The 25,246-nt window shown below is 48.1% G+C and overlaps 1 protein-coding gene across 1 annotated transcript in view; it reads left to right on the top strand.

The window, feature by feature from the left end:
* The window catches only part of CTR9 (CTR9 homolog, Paf1/RNA polymerase II complex component), a 66,190-nt gene that overhangs the window by 22,634 nt on the left and 18,310 nt on the right, over positions 1-25,246 (top strand). Inside the window, exons 7-23 of the mRNA XM_063946435.1 lie at positions 3,390-3,497; positions 4,316-4,423; positions 4,508-4,744; positions 4,955-5,044; positions 5,121-5,249; positions 6,569-6,752; positions 6,876-6,964; positions 7,047-7,232; positions 8,295-8,382; positions 8,475-8,623; positions 16,771-16,887; positions 17,291-17,436; positions 18,448-18,519; positions 19,158-19,293; positions 20,916-21,062; positions 21,206-21,372; positions 21,547-21,622. Of these exons, the coding sequence (XP_063802505.1) occupies positions 3,390-3,497; positions 4,316-4,423; positions 4,508-4,744; positions 4,955-5,044; positions 5,121-5,249; positions 6,569-6,752; positions 6,876-6,964; positions 7,047-7,232; positions 8,295-8,382; positions 8,475-8,623; positions 16,771-16,887; positions 17,291-17,436; positions 18,448-18,519; positions 19,158-19,293; positions 20,916-21,062; positions 21,206-21,372; positions 21,547-21,622 (2,229 nt within the window). The remainder of the gene's footprint in view (positions 1-3,389; positions 3,498-4,315; positions 4,424-4,507; positions 4,745-4,954; positions 5,045-5,120; positions 5,250-6,568; positions 6,753-6,875; positions 6,965-7,046; positions 7,233-8,294; positions 8,383-8,474; positions 8,624-16,770; positions 16,888-17,290; positions 17,437-18,447; positions 18,520-19,157; positions 19,294-20,915; positions 21,063-21,205; positions 21,373-21,546; positions 21,623-25,246) is intronic.

Below are 25,246 nucleotides of genomic sequence, written 5' to 3'. Positions count from 1 at the left end.
CTTGGAAGGTGGTCATGTTGTTAGCCTTGGCTTCGGCTAGGTGAGTTTCGGAATTAGCGGCTTTATCACATAAAAGCCCCTATCTGGTTTTCCATATGGATAGAGCGGAATTGCGGACCCGTCCTCAATTCCTACCTAAGGTGGTCTCATCCTTTCATATGAACCAACCTATTGTCGTGCCTGTGGCTACACGTGACTTGGAGGATTCCGAGTCCCTTGATGTGGTCAGGGCTTTGAAAATTGACGTGGCCAGAACGGCTAGGATCAGAAAAACAGAAGCACTGTTTGTCCTGTATGCAGCCAACAAGGTCGGTGGCCCTGCATCAAAGCAGACTATTGCTCGCTGGATCTGTAACACGATTCAGCAGGCGCATTCTACGGCAGGATTGCCGTTACCAAAATCGGTTAAGGCCCATTCCACTAGGAAGGTGGGCTCATCTTGGGCGGCTGCCCGAGGGGACTCGGCACTACAGCTGTGCCGAGCTGCTACTTGGTCGGGGTCAAACACCTTTGCAAAGTTCTATAAGTTTGATACCCTGGCTGAGGAGGACCTCCTGTTTGCTCAATCGGTGCTGCAGAGTCATCTGCACTCTCCCGCCCGTTTGGGAGCTTTGGTATAATCCCCATGGTCCTTACGGAGTCCCAGCATCCTCTAGGACGTTAGAGAAAATAAGATTTTAAACCTACCGGTAAATCTTTTTCTCGTAGTCCGTAGAGGATGCTCGGCGCCCGTCCCAAGTGCGGACTTCTTCTGCAAGACTTGTATATAGTTTTGCTTACATAAGGGTTATGTTATAGTTTTCATCGGTCTGGGACCGATGCTATGTTTTCATATTGTTAACTGGTTCGTATATAACACAAGTTATACGGTGTGAATGGTGTGGGCTGGTATGAATCTTGCCCTTGGATTAGCAAAAATCCTTTCCTCGTACTGTCCGTCTCCTCTGGGCACAGTTTCTCTAACTGAGGTCTGGAGGAGGGGCATAGAGGGAGGAGCCAGTGCACACCCAGATCCAAAGTCTTTCTTAAAGTGCCCATGTCTCCTGCGGAGCCCGTCTATCCCAATGGTCCTTACGGAGTCCCAGCATCTTCTACGGACTACGAGAAAAAGATTTACCGGTAGGTTTAAAATCTTATTTTTTTAGGCTTTCTGGGTATGTTGTGTGATGTAGGCCATGCACCATTTTAGTTGCCCTTCTTTGTACAGTCTCTAATGTATTAATATACTTTTGAAGATATGGCCTCCAGAATTGAACACCGTATTCTAGATGAGGCCGTACCAATGACCTATACAGTGGCATTATTACTTCTTTCTTTCTGCTGCTGATTCCTCTCCCAATGCAGCCAAGCATCTGACTAGCCTTCCTCATTGCTGTGTTACATTGCTTACCTGCCTTTAAGTCACCTGAAATAGTGACTCTTAGATCCCTTTCCTCCTCAATAGTTTCCAGTATAGTGCCATTAATACTATATTTATCCTTTGGATTTTTGATATCCAAGAGCATAATTTAGCATCTTTTAGCATTAAACTGTAGTTGCCATGTTCTTGACCATTCCTCTCATCTACCTAGATACTCAGCCATTTATGTTACCCATCAGCTTTGTTTCTTCTATCTCCTGGTGGGCTGATGTGGTCAGCCACACATTAAAGCAATGGTATCTGGACTTAATCACAAAAGGGAGAAATACTGCTCTTTGACCAAGGACATTGCTGGTTGTCGCCATGGTAGTTCTGTGGCACTATACTTTCTGTAGTCATGAATACCGAGGGTACGCAAAAAGTTAGACAAGGAGCCTCTATCATCCTGGTCGCCCTGGACTAGCTGCAGAGGTTGTATTTTTGTAACCACCTAGTCATGGTAGAGGTTCCTCCATGGCACCTACCGCTATGGCCAGATCTACTAGGTTAGAGGTCCTTCCAGCACTTGGCTTTAGCTGATCTAGCTTTAGCAACATGGCTATTGAAGCCTTCTCCCTAAATGCCACAGGGTTTTAGACTGTCCAAATTGCCTGGAGTAAACTGGAAGCCAGTTTACTCCAGACACTATCATTTGGTCTGCAAGACCTATATTTCCAGACGTGATAAATGAGTTCTCCCGTCACCCTTTTTTTTTTTTTTACAAAGCTGCTTCTCTCCATGCAAGAGCATTTGTATGTGTGCTGAAAGGGCCAGGCTTTGTCACTTTTCATCCAGAAGAAGCTGGCTCTGATGCATAGGTCCAGACTGCTTTCATCCCATCATTGGTACTACAGTAACTTAATCTGGTTCTTAGCACTTTGCAATATTTGCCCTTCCATCCACAGTACTTTGTGGGCTTGAAGTCCCTTACCTGTTTTTCTCCTGGGTATATACATAGCCACGACAATATGGGAAATGAGAAATACCACCTTCTGGCCACCGCTGCTTGTATTTTGTCTAAACAGGGCTGTCCTGAGAACAAAACCAGGCTTCAGCCAAAGGTGGTTTCCATATGCCCCATGAATCAGAAAATTGTTGACCAGGCTTCATGCCAGGATTTCTCTTTGGCTGAAGAGGGCTCTAGTCATTCTTTGTGCATTGTCCGAGTATTTAAGACTTGTGTGCACTGTACTAAGGCGGTGTCTGACCGGTGATCTCCTCATCCTTTATGTTTCTCACAAACAGGGCTGGCTTGTCTCTGAGCGGATAATCGCCCAGTGGTTTACATTGGTCACCCGCCAGGCTGTTCACAAGATTCTATGGATGCGATATCTCAGCATTTAACAATGCCAGTTTTGGGTGCTATGTTCCAGGACTTAGGGCCAATTTTTGGGCATCCCCACTAGTGTCCCCCAAGGGTAATAGTGAAAATTATGTTTTCAGATTCCATGGAGACTCTAGACAGCCCCCTCAGGCTCCATTTCTGTTCTGGGACAGTATGTTGTCTCCTCTGCCTTATTATACTCGGCCTCTGTCTCGTCTTTGTTAAACCGAATAGAGAATAAGTCAATTGTGCTATAATGGCGGAGGAGCCTGAGATAAAGGTTTTGTTACATAGGTGCCCGGTCTCCTCACACCATTTACTGTCCTCCAGCATCCCAGTGTCCCCCATGGAATAGGAGAAAAGGATTTACATTAAGGCAGATTTAATAACGAGTGGTATTCTTGTTATCACTTGTTACTAATCTGAAATGGTGCTCCAGCCAATTAGCTCCTGTTATTTTTCAAACACATGACAGTTGGGAGCTGATTGGCTAGAGCACCATTCAAGATTAGTAATGAGTAATAACCAAAGTATCACTTGTTGCTAAATCCGCCTCTTGTTCCAAACATCCCATTTTTTCTTCAGTCACCCCCAAAATTTCTCAATGAAATCTTATTCTTGTTTTGTACTGTATAGATTGCTAATAATACAGTTGTGTTTCCACAGGCTGATTCCATTAAAAATGGTGTCCAACTGCTGTCCAAAGCTTACACGATCGATGCCAGTAACCCCATGGTGCTAAATCACCTTGCCAACCACTTCTTCTTCAAAAAGGTGAGAATCATTCATTGCGTAGTTATCCTGCAGGGCATTCACCCTATATAGTCTATAGCCTCCCCCTCTCCACCGCGTCCTCTTGGGAATTCCAGGCGTTGTATGAATAGCTGTTTGCACTGCGGAGTTCAAATCTAAAGGCTTCAGGTTTGTGATGCAGTGGAGGGGGCGACCGTCGGCAGAGGACTCTACATCTGCCACCCTGAAGTTTGCAGGCCAGGGTATAAATATGTGCGTTGTTCTAGAGCAGGGGTTGCCAACCCTGGTCCTCGAGAGCTACCTACAGGTCATGTTTTCCAGGTCTCCTCACAGAATTAGAAGTGAAGTAATTAGCTCCACCTGTGGATCTTTTAAAATGTGTCGGTGAGTAATGAATACACCTGTGCACCTGCTAGGTGGTCTAGAAAATGTGAACTGTTGGTAGCTCTCAAGGACCAGGGTTGGCTACCACTGTTCTAGAGGGTATATAGAATACTGTTATAGCCAAGGGCCTCTCTTGCACATACTCTCCTTTTAAAAGGCAACACCAGCACTGAGCCCATGGAAGTGGATTTAGGATTTAACAGACAATTCGAAAACTAAATTATTATTAAGATTCTCCTCAATGTTCTGTTTATATTTATCTATGACTGATATCCATGCTAAAAGGATCCAGATACCTCTACGTAGTCATTATCAATATTGACGAGGATGCAGCCTCTCTCTACACTACACCCACACACTGAAGTTTGGCGCACGTTGTGATTTAATAGCCGACTCTGCGCACTTTAATCCTGTGAGGTCATTTACTGCAGTTATAATACACATTTCCCCTGCAGGATTACAGCAAAGTCCAGCATCTGGCTCTCCACGCGTTTCACAACACAGAAGTGGAGGCCATGCAGGCAGAGAGCTGCTACCAGCTGGCCAGGTCCTTCCACGTACAGGTAGGTTGCTGCTGGGCCGGCACATAGCATCTGGGCAGTGAGGGGAGATGCACTGGTCCTCACTGTGTTGGTTTCGTTCCTCAGGAGGACTACGACCAGGCGTTTCAGTACTACTATCAGGCCACGCAGTTTGCGGCTGCCTCCTTTGTGCTGCCGTTTTTTGGCTTGGGACAAATGTATATTTACAGAGGAGACAAGGAGAATGCTGCTCAGTGCTTTGAAAAGGTGCTCAAAGCCTATCCCAATAACTACGAGACCATGAAAATCCTGGGGTCTCTGTACGCCACCTCCGATGACCAGGAGAAGAGGGACATTGCGAAGGTGAGAGTCTCATTTGGCCACATGCTACATCCTCCTGCTCTTACTCTTTCCATAATCTAAGACTGATTTATCCATCCCCCAACCCACTTCTTCTTTATATTACATGCTAACCCGAGTATATTAATATACAGCAGAGTTTATGCAAGATGCGGGTTAATCAGAACTGGTAATGCTGCATTCACCGGCTTACGCCCCTTGTGTTTGCCATAGAGCCACCTGAAGAAGGTCACTGAGCAGTACCCGGATGACGTGGAAGCCTGGATTGAGCTGGCCCAGATCTTGGAGCAGACGGATATCCAGGTATAGAGAGATGAATTTTTGTTTGGCGCCTATCCTTTGTTGTGTGCTTGGTGTTCACCTTGTATTGTGCCCACAGAATGCCCTGTCTGCCTATGGCACAGCCACTCGGATTCTGCAAGAGAAGGTACAGGCGGATGTCCCACCAGAGATCCTGAATAACGTGGGTGCTCTCCACTTCCGCCTGGGGAACCTTGGAGAAGCCAAGGTACCTTTTGTCTATTCTCTGGTGTCTATTACCTGAGTAGTTTTCTTCAGGAACAAACATTGGGGGTCATTCCGACCCCTTCGCACGCTGCTGGTTGTCGCAGCGGTGCGAACGGGTCAGGACTGCGGCTGCGCAGCGCACACACGTCATTGCCCAGCGACAGCCGTCGCCGGGCAGTGACCAGAAGAAAGTGATCGCTAGCGCGATCGCAAGAAGATTGACAGCGGGGAGGCGTTCCGGTGCGGATACTCAACGTTTTCGGGGAGTGGTGAGTCCAACGCAGGCGTGTCCAGGTGTTTGGAGGGTGGATGTCTGATGTCAATCCCCGGATCTGCATCGCTAGATCCATCGCGCAGTGTAAGTAACTCTTACCCTGGTCTTGTTTTACAGGAATCTTTTTTAGCACAGCAGGGCTGCACAAGCGTTTGCAGCCCTGCTATGCAGAAATACACTCCCCCATAGGCGGCGTGTAGTTGATCGCACGGGCTGCAAAAAGTTACTACGTGCGATCAACTCGGAATGACCCCCTTTAAACCATCAGCAACAAAACAAACATACCTTTTAGTAATATACAATATCTTATTCAAGAGTTTTTGTTTCTACCTACATGGAGCAAGCATTCATGTTATACACAATTAATTGTGGATGCTGCTATCGTTACAGTACAGAGCTGTGCCTCTGTGCCTCGTTTGTGCCTCTTCAATGTCGATGGTATTTATTGAACTGATAAAAACATTCTTAAAATGGCTGTGTCTAATGTGACTAGAACGTTTTCTGAAGATGACACTTTTGTTAGACGTTTCACTTGGGCGGTTGGCTTGTGCCGGCCTGGGGGGGGTCCCGTGCTCTGGAACCTTAGTGTCAATGTTGAGTAAAGAAGAGAGCAGCAATATCACATAGGGCCTGTGTAACGTAACAATGTATCTTATAGGCCCTACACACTGGCCGACATCACTGCACGATATGAACGATCTCGTTCATATCGTGCAGTGTGGAGGCACCAGCGATGAACGATGCGCGGCCCCGCGCTCGTTCATCGCTGGTGCCCCGTCGGCTGTGCATGCAGGCCAATATGGACGATCTCGTCCATATTTGCCTGCAGGTCTATGGAGCCGTGTGACGGGGGGAGTGAAGTAACTTCACTCCCTTCGTCACTGCCCCCCCGCCGCCGGGTCGCCCGTCGGCCGTATCCGCCGTCGGGCAGCTCGGCGGCGGATCGGCCAATGTGTAGGTCCCATTAGTCTGTCCATGTTCTCTGATCACATTTTTTGCCTGTGACTTTCTACATCTCGTAACCACACATCTTGTGTCCATTGCAGAAGTATTTCTTGGCCTCTCTGGACCGTGCTAAGGCTGAGGCTGAACACGATGAGCATTACTACAGTGCAATCTCCGTCACCACCACCTATAACCTGGCCAGGCTGTACGAGGCACTGTGTGAATTCCACGAGTCGGAGAAACTCTACAAGAACATCTTGAGAGAACATCCAAACTACGTGGACTGTAAGTTCCTGATGACTCTGGTTCTGCTCCTCACATGTAGACAGCGGTGATCAGCTACACTCAATGCCTAGGGGTTCACATTTCATTTTAGATTCCTAATTCTGTTCCTTTGCTGCTGTTCAGGCTACCTACGTCTGGGAGCCATGGCAAGAGACAAAGGCAATTTCTACGAGGCCTCCGATTGGTTTAAGGAAGCTCTTCAGATTAATCAGGTAGGCTGATATATCCCCCCAGTCTCCCTGCCTTACAGTGGGCTGTGCTTGACTTCTGACACAAACGTTTTCTTTATATCAGGATCACCCGGATGCCTGGTCCCTGATCGGGAATCTTCATTTGGCAAAGCAGGAATGGGGACCTGGGCAAAAGAAGTTTGAGAGAATTTTGAAGCAGCCATCCACCCAGAACGACACGTACTCTATGCTGGCACTGGGCAATGTGTGGCTGCAGACGCTCCATCAGCCTACCCGTGACCGGGAGAAGGTAAATTCATAACGGGGGATGAGCTGATTACTTGTGCTATGTTAGAGTCCTCATTTCAGATTATGGGGGTCATTCTGACCCGTTCACTCGCTGCTTTTTGTTGCAGCCGCGCGAACGGGTCCCTACTGCGCATGCGCCATAGTGCACCGGCGCATGCCAGACAGCCGTAGCAGGGCAGCGATCGCCTCTGCCTGATTGACAGGCAGAGGCGATCGCTGGGTGGGAGGGGGCGGAACGGCGGCATTTGGCCGCCGTTTCGTGGTAGCGGTCCGGCCAACGCAGGCATGGCCGGACCGAACTGGGGGGCGGGCCTCAGCGGCTGCGTGACGTCACACGCAGCCGCTGCGGGCCGGCGGAGCGATGAGTAGCTCTCGACCAGCACGCTAAAGCTACGCTGGCCAGCAGCTACTCTTGAAGTGCAAAGGCGGGGCGGACTAGCCCTGTGCTGGGCGTCCCCCCGCATGTCAGTGTGAATAATCGTAGCTGTGATAAATCTACGATCAACTCGGAATGACCCCCTATGTTCAGTTCCAGCACACAGTGGGGCAGATGTATTAACGTGGAGAAGGGATAAAGCAGTGATAAGCACAAGGGGATAACGCACCAGCCGATCATTACAGATTTTAAAAATGACAGGAGCTGATTGGTTGGTGCATTATCACCTTCCACTTATCACTGCTTTATCTCTTCTCCAGACTTAATACATCTGCCCCAGTGATTGGATTCTTCCCACCTTTTTCCAGCAGAAGCAGGGATATATTATATTACACCAGACTTTCACATGCCAATAAATGTGACCATGCTTTCTCCTTCTTGGCGCTATTGCTTTGTCCTGCGCTCTAACACGGATGTCAGCATTTGCGTTTCTCTGAATCCTAAGTATTTGCGGAAATCTAATTCTGATTTAAAACTTCTCAGCATTCACCCCAATCACTGGTTTGATTCCTGGATTCGGTATACGCCTAATACAAATCCGGGTGTCCCTCCTCCTCTTCCTGCTTCTTCTCTTTACCAGACCTTGTACAATGTTGACACTTGTTGAACCTCTGTTCCCCACCCCAGGAAAAACGGCACCAGGATCGAGCGCTGGCTATTTACAAACAGGTGCTGAGAAACGACTCCAAGAATCTCTATGCGGCAAATGGCATCGGTAAGCACGGTAACCGGATGCATTGCGCGCTGTGATTCCACTTATCGCGTTATGAGCCATGATTTAGCATGTTCTCCTTTCTTGTACTTAAGGAGCTGTGTTGGCGCACAAGGGTTACGTCCGGGAGGCCCGTGATGTGTTTGCCCAGGTCAGAGAGGCAACTGCTGAAATCAGTGACGTCTGGCTGAACCTAGCCCATATCTATGTGGAGCAGAAACAATACATTAGTGCTGTGCAGATGGTATGAATGAAGGCAATATAGGAACTGTTACATATATGCTGTTTGGTGACTGTGGCTAACTTGGAGGAAAACTTAAATGGGGGTCACTTATATTTGACTGTCTGTGTCGGCAGTCTCTCGTGGTTACGTACGATACCTCTCACCTCCTTTCTGGACCAGGCCATCTGCAGTGATAGCGCAGATCTCACTTACAATTAAATTACACTCCTGTGTTGTCTTGTAAGAGACTTCATATCTTGTTTCCATAGGCAAGGAAGAGAATGGAAATCATGGCACTGTACATCTGCCTAGCACCAACACAGAATCTAGATAGACCCTTTAACAAGAATATTTGTACACCTGTATTCCTTAATATTTACATGACATAAATGTAGGGAAGAGGCAGAAGGTGAGCAGCGGATGACGGACGCTGGTCATTCGGTCAGACGGGTCAATCCCACAAATCATGGCAAAGATTTTTATTCACCAGTCCGGTGCTGAAGCCCACTGGGGGCCATCTAATTGTCCGATCACTATTAGGATTGGCAATTGATGATTATGATCAATAATCGTTCCAGAAAAAAAAGCCTATGTCGATAAATTCTTATACACGCAGTAGATCAAATATTGAAGGGAGGCAATTCTGATACATTCCTATTGTATCTCTAGACTAAAGTATAAAATTAATCTGCTCACTCAGATTAGTAATACCCCTCAGGTGCCAAAAGGGATGGGTTGTTCTGAACTAGAAAGATACACGTAACAGATTTACCCAGCGTACCTGTGGGCATTAGCAATGAGATTTGAAAAACTACACGGTAGTAGATAATTCAGAGATCTTAGTTACATACATTTGCAAAAATATGATAAGCCTCCAGGCCAACGTCACAGCTGCTCTGATACACTGCATGATAACAGTACCCACTCTGGGCCATATAATTGTCTACTGTAAGGCCACATGATACTAGCACATACTAAAATTTCTCTATCGTCCTAGTGGATGCTGGGGTTCCTGAAAGGACCATGGGGAATAGCGGCTCCGCAGGAGACAGGGCACAAAAAGTAAAGCTTTTCCAGATCAGGTGGTGTGCACTGGCTCCTCCCCCTATGACCCTCCTCCAGACTCCAGTTAGATTTTTGTGCCCGGCCGAGAAGGGTGCAATCTAGGTGGCTCTCCTAAAGAGCTGCTTAGAAAAAGTTTAGCTTAGGTTTTTTATTTTACAGTGAGTCCTGCTGGCAACAGGATCACTGCAACGAGGGACTGAGGGGAGAAGAAGTGAACTCACCTGCGTGCAGGATGGATTGGCTTCTTGGCTACTGGACATCAGCTCCAGAGGGACGATCACAGGTACAGCCTGGATGGTCACCGGAGCCGCGCCGCCGGCCCCCTTGCAGATGCTGAAGTCAGAAGAGGTCCAAAATCGGCGGCTGAAGACTCCTGCAGTCTTCTAAAGGTAGCGCACAGCACTGCAGCTGTGCGCCATTTTCCTCTCAGCACACTTCACACGCAGTCACTGAGGGTGCAGGGCGCTGGGGGGGGGCGCCCTGGGAGGCAAATGTAACCTATATAAAGGCTAAAAATACCTCACATATAGCCCCCAGAGGCTATATGGAGATATTTAACCCCTGCCTGGATTCACTAAATAGCGGGAGACGAGCCCGCCAAAAAAGGGGCGGGGCCTATCTCCTCAGCACACGGCGCCATTTCCTCTCACAGCTCCGCTGGTCAGGACGGCTCCCAGGTCTCTCCCCTGCACTGCACTACAGAAACAGGGTAAAACAGAGAGGGGGGGCAAATTTATGGCGATATTTTTATATATATAAAGCAGCTATAAGGGAGCACTTATTATAAGGCTATCCCTGTTATATATAGCGCTTTTGGTGTGTGCTGGCAAACTCTCCCTCTGTCTCCCCAAAGGGCTAGTGGGTCCTGTCTTCGTTAGGAGCATTCCCTGTGTGTCTGCTGTGTGTCGGTACGTGTGTGTCGACATGTATGAGGACGATATTGGTGTGGAGGCGGAGCAATTGCCAAATATGAGGATGTCACCCCCTAGGGAGTCGACACCAGAATGGATGCCTTTATTTATGGAACTACGGGATAGTGTCAACACGCTAAAGCAGTCGTTTGACGACATGAGACGGCCGGACAATCAATTAGTGCCTGTCCAGGCGACTCAAACACCGTCAGGGGCTGTAAAACGCCCTTTGCCTCAGTCGGTCGACACAGACCCAGACACAGGCACTGACTCCAGTGGTGACGGTGACGAATCAACCGTATTTTCCAGTAGGGCCACACGTTATATGATTTTGGCAATGAAGGAGGCGTTACATTTAGCTGATACTACAGGTACCACTAAACAGGGTATTATGTGGGGTGTGAAAAAACTACCTATAGTTTTTCCTGAATCAGAAGAATTAAATGACGTGTGTGATGAAGCGTGGGTTGCCCCTGATAAAAAGCTGATAATTTCAAAGAAATTATTGGCATTATACCCTTTCCCGCCAGAGGTTAGGGAGCGCTGGGAAACATCTCCTAGGGTGGACAAGGCGCTAACACGCTTATCTAAACAAGTGGCGTTACCCTCTCCTGAGACGGCCGCACTTAAAGATCCATCAGATAGGAGGATGGAAAATATCCAAAAAAGTATATACACACATGCAGGTGTTATACTACGACCAGCTATAGCGACTGCCTGGATGTGCAGTGCTGGGGTAGTTTGGTCAGAGTCCCTGATTGAAAATATTGATACCCTGGACAGGGACAATATTTTACTGTCGTTAGAACAAATAAAGGATGCATTTCTTTATATGCGTGATGCACAGAGGGATATCTGCACACTGGCATCACGGGTAAGTGCTATGTCCATTTCGGCCAGAAGAGCTTTATGGACGCGACAGTGGACAGGCGATGCGGATTCAAAACGGCATATGGAAGTTTTGCCGTATAAAGGGGAGGAGTTATTTGGAGTCGGTCTATCAGATTTGGTGGCCACGGCTACAGCCGGGAAATCCACCTTTCTACCTCAAGTCACTCCCCAACAGAAAAAGGCACCGACTTTTCAACCGCAGCCCTTTCGTTCCTTTAAAAATAAGAGAGCAAAGGGCTATTCATATCTGCCACGAGGCAGAGGTCGAGGGAAGAGACAGCAACAGGCAGCTCCTTCCCAGGAACAGAAGCCCTCCCCGGCTTCTACAAAAGCCTCAGCATGACGCTGGGGCTTCTCAAGCGGACTCGGGGACGGTGGGCGGTCGTCTCAAAAATTACAGCGCGCAGTGGGCTCACTCGCAAGTAGATCCCTGGATCCTGCAGATAATATCTCAGGGGTACAGGTTGGAATTAGAGACAGATCCACCTCGCCGTTTCCTGAAGTCTGCTTTACCAACGTCCCCCTCCGAAAGGGAGACGGTTTTGGAAGCCATTCACAAGCTGTACTCTCAGCAGGTGATAGTCAAGGTACCTCTTCTACAACAAGGGAAGGGGTATTATTCCACTCTTTTTGTGGTACCGAAGCCGGATGGCTCGGTAAGGCCTATTCTAAATCTGAAGTCCTTGAACCTGTACATAAAGAAGTTCAAGTTCAAAATGGAGTCACTCAGAGCAGTGATAGCGAACCTGGAAGAGGGGGATTTTATGGTATCCTTGGACATCAAGGATGCGTATCTCCACGTTCCAATTTACCCCTCACACCAGGGGTACCTCAGGTTCGTTGTACAAAACTGTCACTATCAGTTTCAGACGCTGCCGTTCGGATTGTCCACGGCACCTCGGGTCTTTACAAAGGTAATGGCCGAGATGATGATTCTTCTTCGAAGAAAAGGCATATTAATTATCCCATACTTGGACGATCTCCTAATAAGAGCAAGGTCCAGAGAACAGCTAGAGATGGGATTAGCACTGTCTCAAGAAGTGCTAAAACAGCACGGGTGGATTCTGAATATTCCAAAATCCCAGTTAATGCCGACAACTCGTCTGCTGTTCCTAGGGATGATTCTGGACACGGTTCAGAAAAAGGTTTTTCTCCCGGAGGAAAAAGCCAAGGAGTTATCCGAGCTTGTCAGGAACCTCCTAAAACCAGGAAAGGTGTCTGTACATCAATGCACAAGAGTCCTGGGAAAAATGGTGGCTTCTTACGAAGCAATTCCATTCGGCAGATTCCACGCAAGAATTTTCCAAAGGGATCTGTTGGACAAATGGTCAGGGTCGCATCTTCAGATGCACCTGCGGATAACCCTGTCTCCAAGGACAAGGGTGTCTCTTCTGTGGTGGTTGCAGAGTGCTCATCTATTGGAGGGCCGCAGATTCGGCATACAGGATTGGATCCTGGTGACCACGGACGCCAGCCTGAGAGGCTGGGGAGCAGTCACACAAGGAAGAAACTTCCAGGGAGTATGGACGAGCCTGGAAACGTCTCTTCACATAAACATTCTGGAACTAAGAGCAATCTACAATGCTCTAAGCCAGGCAGAACCTCTGCTTCAGGGAAAACCGGTGTTGATCCAGTCGGACAACATCACGGCAGTCGCCCATGTGAACAGACAGGGCGGCACAAGAAGCAGGAGTGCAATGGCAGAAGCTGCAAGGATTCTTCGCTGGGCAGAGAATCATGTGATAGCACTGTCAGCAGTGTTCGTCCCGGGAGTGGACAACTGGGAAGCAGACTTCCTCAGCAGACACGATCTTCACCCGGGAGAGTGGGGACTTCATCCAGAAGTCTTCCACATGCTGGTAACCCGTTGGGAAAGACCAATGGTGGACATGATGGCGTCTCGCCTCAACAAAAAACTGGACAGGTATTGCGCCAGGTCAAGAGATCCGCAGGCAATAGCTGTGGACGCGCTGGTAACGCCTTGGGTGTACCAGTCGGTGTATGTGTTTCCTCCTCTGCCTCTCATACCAAAAGTATTGAGAATTATACGGCAAAGAGGCGTACGAACGATACTAGTGGTTCCGGATTGGCCAAGAAGGACTTGGTACCCGGAACTTCAAGAGATGATCACGGAAGATCCGTGGCCTCTACCTCTAAGGAGGGACTTGCTTCAGCAGGGTCCCTGTCTGTTTCAAGACTTACCGCGGCTGCGTTTGACGGCATGGCGGTTGAACGCCGGATCCTAAAGGAAAAAGGCATGCCGGAAGAAGTCATTCCTACTTTGATTAAAGCAAGGAAGGAAGTAACCGTGCAACATTATCACCGAATTTGGCGAAAATATGTTGCGTGGTGCGAAGATCGGAGTGCTCCGACGGAGGAATTTCAACTGGGTCGATTCCTACATTTCCTGCAATCAGGATTGTCTATGGGTCTCAAATTGGGATCTATTAAGGTTCAAATTTCGGCCCTGTCGATTTTCTTTCAAAAAGAATTGGCTTCAGTCCCTGAAGTCCAGACCTTTGTTAAGGGAGTGCTGCATATACAGCCTCCTGTGGTGCCTCCAGTGGCACCGTGGGATCTCAATGTGGTTTTGGACTTTCTAAAATCTCATTGGTTTGAACCACTAAAAAAGGTGGATTTGAAATATCTCACATGGAAAGTGACCATGCTTCTAGCCCTGGCTTCGGCCAGGAGAGTGTCAGAACTTGCAGCTTTATCTTACAAAAGCCCATATCTGATTTTCCATTCGGACAGGGCAGAACTGCGGACTCGTCCGCATTTTCTCCCTAAGGTGGTGTCAGCATTTCATCTGAACCAGCCTATTGTAGTGCCTGCGGCTACAAGTGACTTGGAGGACTCCAAGTTACTGGACGTTGTCAGAGCATTAAAAATATATATTGCAAGGACAGCTGGAGTCAGAAAATCTGACTCGTTGTTTATATTGTATGCACCCAACAAGATGGGTGCTCCTGCGTCTAAGCAGACGATTGCTCGTTGGATCTGTAGCACAATCCAACTTGCACATTCTGTGGCAGGCCTGCCACAGCCTAAATCTGTAAAGGCCCACTCCACAAGGAAGGTGGGCTCATCTTGGGCGGCTGCCCGAGGGGTCTCGGCATTACAACTTTGCCGAGCAGCTACGTGGTCAGGGGAGAACACGTTTGTAAAATTTTACAAATTTGATACTCTGGCTAAGGAGGACCTGGAGTTCTCTCATTCGGGGCTGCAGAGTCATCCGCACTCTCCCGCCCGTTTGGGAGCTTTGGTATAATCCCCATGGTCCTTTCAGGAACCCCAGCATCCACTAGGACGATAGAGAAAATAAGATTTTACTTACCGATAAATCTATTTCTCGGAGTCCGTAGTGGATGCTGGGCGCCCATCCCAAGTGCGGATTATCTGCAATAATTGTACATAGTTATTGTTAACAAATTCGGGTTATTGTTGAAGGAAGCCATCTTTCAGAGGCTCCGCTGTTATCATACTGTTAACTGGGTTTAGATCACAAGTTGTACGGTGTGATTGGTGTGGCTGGTATGAGTCTTACCCGGGATTCAAAATCCTCCCTTATTGTGTACGCTCGTCCGGGCACAGTACCTAACTGGAGTCTGGAGGAGGGTCATAGGGGGAGGAGCCAGTGCACACCACCTGATCTGGAAAAGCTTTACTTTTTGTGCCCTGTCTCCTGCGGAGCCGCTATTCCCCATGGTCCTTTCAGGAACCCCAGCATCCACTACGGACTCCGAGAAATAGATTTATCGGTAAGTAAAATCTTATTATACTTACCAGGGGTCACCCCTAAGTCCCCAAAATGGCACTGCAAGAACCAGCATGCTCTCCAAATACAGGTCTCTTTAAACTGAAGTATAAATTGAAGCTGCTCAATCAAATTAGTTATACCCCTCGGACTCCTCTTATTATGTAATGCTTCCTTATGATGCAGATAATGTCTTTTTCAATGTTTTAAATGCAATATTCTGTAAATGTGGATAGATCTTAAATATTCATATCTGAATGCCTAGACTTGTTTACAGACATCATGTTCTTTTTATTGTGCGCTTCATGCAGGATATCTAACCCCTTCAGATAGGATAACGTCCTGTTGCTACCTAAGCCAAAAACCACATATGTAAATATAAGAGTGGTCGATATGTCGAAGCTTTATTGTAGCATAAGCTAAACCACATCCACTCGTTACTCTTCCACATACGAGGTGGCGGTGATGGGCAAATATGGTCTTATCTCATATGATGTACAAAGCTCAGTGCCCCAGGCCACCTCTGTGGAGTCCCTCCATGTAGAGCACATTATCCCAGCCCTTTGTGTGTATATCTCTTCCTCTTTCCCCCCCCACTTTAGTATCCCAGCCCTTTGTGTGTACATCTTTCTCTTCCCCCCCCTCTTTAGTATCCCAGCCCTTTGTGTGTACATCTCTTCCTCTTTCCCCCCCTCTTTAGTATCCCAGCCCTTTGTGTGTACATCTCTTCCTCTCCCCCCCCCCCCCCTCTTTAGTATCCCAGCCCTTTGTGTGTACATCTCTTCCTCTTTCCCCCCCTCTTTAGTATCCCAGCCCTTTGTGTGTACATCTCTTCCTCTTTCCCCCCTCTTTAGTATCCCAGCCCTTTGTGTGTACATCTCTTCCTCTTTTCCCCTCTTTAGTATCCCAGCCCTTTGTGTGTACATCTCTTCCTCTTTCCCCCCCACTTTAGTATCCCAGCCCTTTGTGTGTACATCTCTTCCTCTTTCCCCCCCTCTTTAGTATCCCAGCCCTTTGTGTGTACATCTCTTCCTCTTTCCCCCCTCTTTAGTATCCCAGCCCTTTGTGTGTACATCTCTTCCTCTTTTCCCCTCTTTAGTATCCCAGCCCTTTGTGTGTACATCTCTTCCTCTTTCCCCCCCACTTTAGTATCCCAGCCCTTTGTGTGTACATCTCTTCCTCTTTCCCCCCCACTTTAGTATCCCAGCCCTTTGTGTGTACATCTCTTCCTCTTTCCCCCCCACTTTAGTATCCCAGCCCTTTGTGTGTACATCTCTTCCTCTTTCCCCCCCACTTTAGTATCCCAGCCCTTTGTGTGTACATCTCTTCCTCTTTCCCCCCTCTTTAGTATCCCAGCCCTTTGTGTGTACATCTCTTCCTCTTTCCCCCCTCTTTAGTATCCCAGCCCTTTGTGTGTACATCTCTTCCTCTTTCCCCCCTCTTTAGTATCCCAGCCCTTTGTGTGTACATCTCTTCCTCTTTCCCCCTCTTTAGTATCCCAGCCCTTTGTGTGTACATCTCTTCCTCTTTTCCCCCCGCTTTAGTATGAAAACTGTCTGCGTAAGTTCTACAAACACCAGAATACGGAGGTTCTTCTGTTCCTGGCTCGCGCGCTCTTCAAATGTGGCAAATTGCACGAATGCAAACAGATTCTACTCAAGGTAATTATCTCCATCTTCTTTCTAAACGAATGATGTGTATGTGTGAAGATGCTCAACATGTGGCTCCACGGAACAGGGGGTTAGAATGGGTATTATGCACCATAGCTGTAGGATAGGGCGAAACCATAGTGGAGCCGCCATATTGTGGAATGCAGCAATATTCATGAGAATGTTGCCATTTTATTCACTAGGACCTGTAACGTAATTGAGGCACGAGGCACAAGGTTCCTGATTGATGGGCCGTTTTATAGTGAATATGCCTTCAGTCTATAAAATGGCCTTTGGATATGTGCGCAGGTGCCGGGTGTGAGGTTAGGGGGGGATGAAGTGATGATTCCCTGTGTCCAATCTGCGGGAGTCGTACGCCTCCTAGTACAATGTCTCACGGTATTATCACTTACAGGCTCGGCATGTGGCCCCCAATGACACTGTCCTCATGTTCAATGTGGCCCTCGTGCTGCAGAGACTCGCCACGTCCGTGCTGAAGGATGAGAAGAGTAATCTGAAGGAAGTACTGAACGCTGTGAAAGAGCTGGAACTGGCTCACCGGTAAGAAGGGCTCTGCAAATACGTGCAGCTTACTATTGGCATTAATGTACTTAGCTACTGCTTCCTTTTCAGTAGTGGATTCCCACTAGGCACATGAGGCACATGCCTAAGGGCACCACTTGCTGAGGTCGGCATATCTCCCGCATCAGAGCAGCGGACCCTTTTTTATTTAGCACTGCAGGAGGGATTGGGGTCGTGGGGGCGCAGATTTGCTGTGCCATCTACCTTATTGCTGTCCGGACCCCGGAAGCATCTGCTTCGCATCGGCTAGTACCTTCATGAAGGGGGCGGAGCCTGGTCAGGCAGTGCCGCCATCGTGAAGTTGCGGCAGGCAGAGGCAGCACAGCTCACGGGTTCCTGTCGCTACAGGGCAGCTCTGGAGCTATGTTGAACTGCAGTACCCACGGATTTGGCATGGGAGTCGTGTGTAGAAGGCTTTGGCCACCAGAGATGCTGATGCATGCACTGGCTGCCCTTGTTAGAGCTTAACCTTATTGGAATTTAAATATTTAATATATAAAGTATGTATGTAAGTAGCGTGCCACATACTAATTCAATTGTCGTCTTATATTACTGGTGGCAACACCGTTTCTGTGTGTTTGTGGAGGGAGATGCATAATTGGGCAATAACTGTGTGCCTTGTGGCGGCCTGACCCCCCAACTCCGCCTCTGTTCCTTGTCACTGTTTACAGCAGTCTGTAGGTAGCGATTAACACTTTCCTCAGACTACGGCTTGCACCTATTACATCATCCGTGCTTATTTTTTTTTTTTTATCTGTGTGTGATTGTAACGCCTTACAAACAAACAGTGATGACCGAAGGCAGTCCTCCAAAGTCGAAGCACATAACGCCACCTACAGGCTATTAGAAAATATTGCAGTTTTATATGTTGCTGAGTATAGCAAACCCCTCGGTTAGTCATTGAATTGTAAGCTTCATTAGAACTTGCTGACAGCTGCATAACTGGTCAATGGATCCAATTGTATCTAACATTGTCACTTTATTTTGTAGGTATTTCAATTACTTAAGCAAAGTCGGTGACAAGATGAGGTTTGATCTGGCTCTCGCTGCTTCAGAAGCCAGGTGAGTCATTATCTCCTTGTTATGGCGATATTTATCATCCAATTTCACTTTTGTAACATTCAGCGTATTTCCCACTAGCTACCTTTTGAATTGATGTAAATGCAATCACAAATAAATGTAATTGTATTTACATCAATTCAAAAATAGCTAGTGGGAAATACGCTCAATGTTAATTACGCAGCAATAGTTAGGGAGCCCTAAGAATAAAGGCAGAGAATTACCATGATAGATAAGTAAATGTCATTTATATGATACAGGTTAAGTATCCCTTATCCAAAATTCAAAATCACACGTTTTTGGTTCCCCTACTGAGATAATGACACATGTATATCAATATTCTATTGTATATCTATATATACACATATATATATATATATATATATATATATATATATATATCATTATCTCAGTAGGGGACCCAAAAATGTGAGATTTTGGATAAGGGATACTCAACCCGTATTGCATTTTTGTTTTTTTTAAACCCTCCCTGGCCGCTGATTTGAATTTGGACATACATCCCGGAGATGATGTTTTGTTCATAAGGGTGCTGGCTGTTTCGGTGCCCCGTTGGAATGAGCGGCTGTAGGCTGCTGCCTGCACTGCCCAGTTGTAAGTCCGGCCAATGTTCTACATTCCAGGCAGTGCTCTGATCTCCTGAGTCAGGCTCAGTATCACGTGGCTCGCGCTCGCAAGCAGGACGAGGAGGAGAAGGAACTGCGCGCAAAGCAGGAACAAGAGAAGGAGCTGTTACGCGAGAAGCTCATGAAAGAACAGGTGGGAACGTCACCCCTGAATCGTTAACAGAACATCATGCATTGTGCCCTAATTAATGACTAATAGTACAACTGAAAACTGTCTTCTATATCATTCACTAATCAGAATAGGAGATGATAGTGGAGCCATTTAAACCTCACATCCATGTCTAGTAAGTCATTAGCGATAGTTCTTTAACTTAAACAATGTGAAACCCAATGGTCTTGGCTCCAGAACGTAGCTGAAGCTACAGAATGCACTTGGGTCTCAAAAACCCAGGGGCTAAATATAGTATTAACTTCACTATAATAGAAACTACTGAGGAGGAAAGGGATCTAGGAGTCACTATCTCAGGTGACATAAAGGATAAATATAGTATTAATGGCGCTATACTGGAAACTACTGAGGAGGAAAGGGATCTAGGAGTCACTATTTCAGGTGACCTAAAGGATAAATATAGTATTAATGGCACTATACTGGGAGCTACTGAGGAGGAAAGGGATCTAGGAGTCACTATCTCAGGTGACATAAAGGATAAATATAGTATTAATGGCACTATACTGGGAGCTACTGAGGAGGAAAGGGATCTAGGAGTCACTATCTCAGGTGACATAAAGGATAAATATAGTATTAATGGCACTATACTGGAAACTACTGAGGAGGAAAGGGATCTAGGAGTCACTATCTCAGGTGACATAAAGGATAAATACAGTATTAATGGCACTATACTGGGAGCTACTGAGGAGGAAAGGGATCTAGGAGTCACTATCTCAGGTGACATAAAGGATAAATATAGTATTAATGGCACTATACTGGGAGCTACTGAGGAGGAAAGGGATCTAGGAGTCACTATTCCAGGTGACATAAAGGATAAATATAGTATTAATGGCACTATACTGGGAGCTACTGAGGAGGAAAGGGATCTAGGAGTCACTATTCCAGGTGACATAAAGGCAGGTAAGCAATGTAACAAGGCAATGAGGAAGGCTAGTCAGATGCTTGGCTGCATTGGGAGAGGAATCAGCAGCAGAAAGAAAGAAGTAATAATGCCGCTGTATAGGTCATTGGTACGGCCTCATCTAGAATACTGTATTCAATTCTGGAGGCCATATCTTCAAAAGGATATTAATACATTAGAGACTGTACAAAGGAGGGCAACTAAAATGTCTGCATGGCCTACATCACACAACATACCCAGAAAGACTAAAATCTCAATATGTATAGTTTGGAGAAGAGAAAAGAAAGGGGAGACATGATAGAAACTTTCAAATATATCAAAAGAGTTTTAACAAGGTCCAGGAGGGAGACCTCCTTCATAGGAAGAGAAGTATTAGAACACGGGGACATTCACTGAGACTGGGGGAGGTAGGTTCAGGGGAAATGGAAAAATGACTTCACGGAAAGGGTAGTGGACACTGGAGGTAGTAGAGGCTAAGACAGTAGAGCAATTTAAACATGTTTGGGATAGACCCTTACAAAGAACTAAGGATCTCACAGGGTTCGAGGAAAAAAAATAAGGATAAAAAGGGGACAGACTAAATAAGTCTAGTGGTTCTTATCTGCCGTCCAATTCTATGTTTCTATGAATGAACAATAGACGGTCAGTGTGCGCCCGATTAGTAATGTCTTCATCTTCCTTCCAGACAGATAAACGGCTTAAGGAAATTGAAGAGCAGAAGAAACTCTTGGAGCAGAGAGCTCAGTATGTGGAGAAAACCAAGAACATCCTGCAGTTCACTGGGGAGAAGGAGACACCCAAAGAGAAGAAGCGATCGGGCGGTGGAGGCCGGGTAGGTGCTGATCATTAGCAGCTGTGCTGTGTGTTTGTCTGAAAGAGCGCTTTAGACTTGTGGCATCACCGGGGCTGTGTGTGACGCAGTCTCATAAGTTGTCCAAAACCTTGGAGTAACGGGGCAACTTCTTATTCCTACAGAGATCAAAGAAAACTGGGGAATTTGAGGAGTTTGTGAATGATGACTCTGACGAGGACCTGGGTCCCAGGAAGAGGAAGAAAAGGAAAGGAGGGAGCAGCAGTGGCGGAGAACAAGAGGGAGGAGAAGGCAATGAAGGGGAGAAGAAGACGAAAAAGAGGAGGAGGAGGTAAACCCTCCACCCACCCAATTTTCCCTAAGATCTATTACTGTATATTGCAGGTCGTATGTGGGTAACACTGTGGGGTGTATGGAGTGCGAGGAATGTGTATATTAAACACTGAGCTATGTTGGGGTGCAGGGACGAGTGTCTGTGGAACACTATATTGCTGTGTTTCGTTAGATCACAAAAGACTGGCGATGGATCAGATGATGACGATGATCAACGTCCACGACCTAAGAAGAGGCCACTGAAGAAGGTATATATACATTTGTCTACCTCCTTCCCTCGTCTAAATCGCATTTATTAATTTTGTCCCTTTATAGACTGTACCCAAACCGTAAACTTTTAGCAAAGACCAGACAATACAGAAGCTGGGTGTCTCTTTAAGGGGAAAGTGTATCAAACCTTTAGCGGACAATTGGAGATGTTGCCCGACGAACCAGACTCTAGCTATCATTTAGTATATTTGTATAGTTTCACATAGCAAACAGATATCCTATTCTAGTTATCTAGTTGCTATTAGCAACAAATTATAGTCTGGGTGCTGTGGGTAGCACCTCCAATTGGCGTTGTTAGAAGGTTTGATGAATTTCACCCGAAGTAGTGTCCTACAGGTATTTTCCGTTCTAGCATTGTATTGACCCAAAACTGACTACACTACAAAGTGGTTGGCAGAGGAACAGTCAGTCTCATTCCTATCAGTGTGTAGTGTAGTCAGTGTGGTAGGCCAGAGAGGAAGGAGCCTCATTTCTCTCAGTCTGTAGTGTAGCAAGTGTGCTGGGCCTGGGGAGGAGGTTGGGCCTAAATCCTGTCAGTGTGCTGGGCCTGAGGAGGAGGTTGGGCCTAATTCCTGTCAGTGGCCTGGGGAGGAGGTTGGGTCTAATTCCTGTCAGTCTACTGGGCCTGAGGATGAGTTTGGGCCTAATTCCTGTCAGTGTGCTGAGCCTAATTCCTGTCCGTGTCCTGGGCCTGGGGAGGACGTTGGGCCGAATTCCTGTCAGTGGCCTGGCGAGGAGGTTGGGTCTAATTCCTGTCAGTCTACTGGGCCTGAGGAGGAGATTGGGCCTAATTCCTGTCAGTGTGTAGTGTAGTCAGTGTGCTGGGCCTGAGGAGGGGTAGGGGGCTAATTCCTGTCAGTGTCTGTAATGTAGTCAGTGCTGGGCCTAAGGGTGAGGAATCTAATTCCTGTCAGTCTGTAGTGTTAGTGCTAGGCTTGAGGGGGAGGAGGGGCTAAATTCCTGTCAGTGTGATGGGCCTGAGGAGTGTGGAGTCTAATTCTTGTCAGTCTTTAGTGTTCCTGCTGGGCCCAAAGGGGAAGAGGTCTGGTGTAGTCAGTGCTAGGTAGGGATCACCATCAAGTGTCATAGGTGTTTAACATTGACGGGGAACAGTATATTTGTGTACACCTATGGGCATCCCCACCGTGGGGAACGGCAGGCAGCGAGTCAATCAAGGAAGGGGGTGAGGTTTAGTGGTCCATCAGGGTCGATGCTATTGTCCATACCCCCAGCGCAGAGAGGCTATAACCTCACAGCCATTGATGCTGGAGAACCATTGGATCGCTACCATCGATTGCCATCCCTAGTGCTGGTCCTGAGGAGGAGGAGCTAATTCCTGTCAGAGTTTGCATCTGTTCCATAATAAAGGTGTAGTGTCATCCACAGAATGTGGTACCAGCCCAGGGAACCATTATAAGCTAAATGAATAGCCAAATCCATTGCACGTTCCCTCAGGCTGAGCACGATGCCAGTTACATGGTGACATCTCTGCACATGCTCAGAGTATGAGATGCCTGTGGCAGATTTCTGTCATTCAGCTGGACAGGACAGGGAGGTGCGTTCTGACGTGCGTGAGCTTACAGTACGCTGGGTTAAGGCAATGCCAGCACCTTCAGACGTCGATATACCTGTATTTGCTGATAATAAGGGGCAGGTGCAAATACAGGTGCTGGTTGCCAACGCTAGCAAAATGCTTGTTTTTGGCTGTTTGTGAATGCTCCCCTGACACTGATTGGTGGTTATTCTGTCTCCCATGCATAGAATTTGCTTTTGAGAGCCCCTTTAGGCAATTTTGTATTATGTTCAACGTACGCAAGGTGGGGAGTTCTCTGCTTTGTTACAGAGTTATAGCAGCGTACTTACACCAAATAAAGGACAAAAAGGAAAATGTTCCCAACATGAGTGCATATAGGTTGTAAGTGTATGTGACGTGTACGTGCTGCGTGAGATTGGTTCTTCGGTTTTACCCCCATCAGTTTATTAGGTACATAACTTGGGTCTGTAGGGACTGGTAGGCTTCCCGCCGTATCCGCACCGAAGAGTTGCGTGTGACGCCATGGCCTTGTCAGTTGTACAATCTATATAATAGCCCAGATCTGTGACTCTGTGCCTGGGCCTCTAATTCTGGGCGGAGTCAACTGCATCTGCTGCAGGGAGCTACCCCATACCCTGTGCCAGCAGCAGTTAGGTACTAGACCCTACCTACAGTATAGGGAGGTGAGGATGGCCAGCGGTAGCAGAAGTACACCACGGCCACTGACAGCATCTGCAGGGAGGCGAAAAGCGCTGATATGGAGAGTACTTGCAGGCAGCGGGTGGCCGCCCGCAGATCCTCTCCCGGCCACACACCATACCTGCCACCTGACACCCACACCCAAGGGCGGGGGCGCTAGCTCAGGCACTGCTATATGAGCACCTGCAGTATACAGACATGGGCTGCCATGTTCAGCGGCAAGCGGTGCGGAGCATGTGCAGCGGGACAGCGCCAGGGCAGGACACTCACTGATTACCATTGCTGCTCCGGACGCCATGCCCCCTGATAACAGCAGCTGCCGCAGCCAGACAGTTTGGAGGCATGACGCCCGTCAGACGGGACGGACCATGTACAGCGCAGCAGGGCCAGGAAGGAATGCTGACCACGACCCATTACTGCTGAGCCGGAGCTCCCTCCCTCTGCAGTCAACATCTCACAGCAGCCGCCAGGAGGTTAGTGGCCACCACGACCCGCACATCCTTATGTCACACATACCTCACACATGAGAGCATAGGTACACACACTGTGACATCACACCTGTACCCCATGCCTACATCTGCTAAGTACTCCCCGTCACTACGCCCTGTCACCCTCATCCTGCTCTCTGCCTGTCTGTGTACTGGCCCTCACCCCTCTTACACCATCACCAACCCTCACTAACTACCACAGAGACTATGTGCACTGATATCTATTGTAAGACCTACAGCGGCACCCGCCCCTCCACCACCTGCAGCGCCCCTGGACCCCTCCCCATTTGCCGCACCCCCCCACACCCGCGGCACCCCAGCAACCGCCCCTCCCCCATCCGCTGCACCCACGGACCCATCCCCTGCATCCCTGCACCCACCCCTCCCACAACCGCGACACCTCCGGACCCACTACCCCATCCGCCCCTCCACCACCTGCAGCACCTCCAGACCCCCTCCCCCATCCACCACAACCCCGCACCTGGCCCTCCCCCACCCCCGGCGCCCCCTTCCCCACCCGCTGTGCCTCCAGACCCCCTACCCCACCCGCACCCTTCCCCACCCAAAGCACCTCTGGAACCCCTACGCCATCCACAATAGCCCCGCACCCACCACTCCTCCACCCATGCCACCCCCTCACCCACCCCTCCCCCACCCGCCCTACAAGGGTTTACCGTTTATACATGCAAATCTCTTAACCACTTGCCTGGCATGGTGGCATCAGATGCAACCATGCCTGCAAGTGCTCTATCTGACCTGGTCGCACAGGAAGCGAGCAGTCAGATAGAGAGTGTTAGCAGCTGCAGGGAAGGGAAACTTCCCCCCGCTGCTGCTGTCAGAGGGACCGGAAGGTCTATCTGCCTCCCTGCACTCTCCCCCAC

Source organism: Pseudophryne corroboree, chromosome 11, assembly GCF_028390025.1.
Source record: "Pseudophryne corroboree isolate aPseCor3 chromosome 11, aPseCor3.hap2, whole genome shotgun sequence".
Classification (NCBI taxonomy): Eukaryota; Metazoa; Chordata; class Amphibia; order Anura; family Myobatrachidae; genus Pseudophryne; species Pseudophryne corroboree.
The sequence above is the reverse complement of the archived record's forward strand: the minus strand, read 5'-3'. Positions and strand labels throughout refer to the sequence as shown.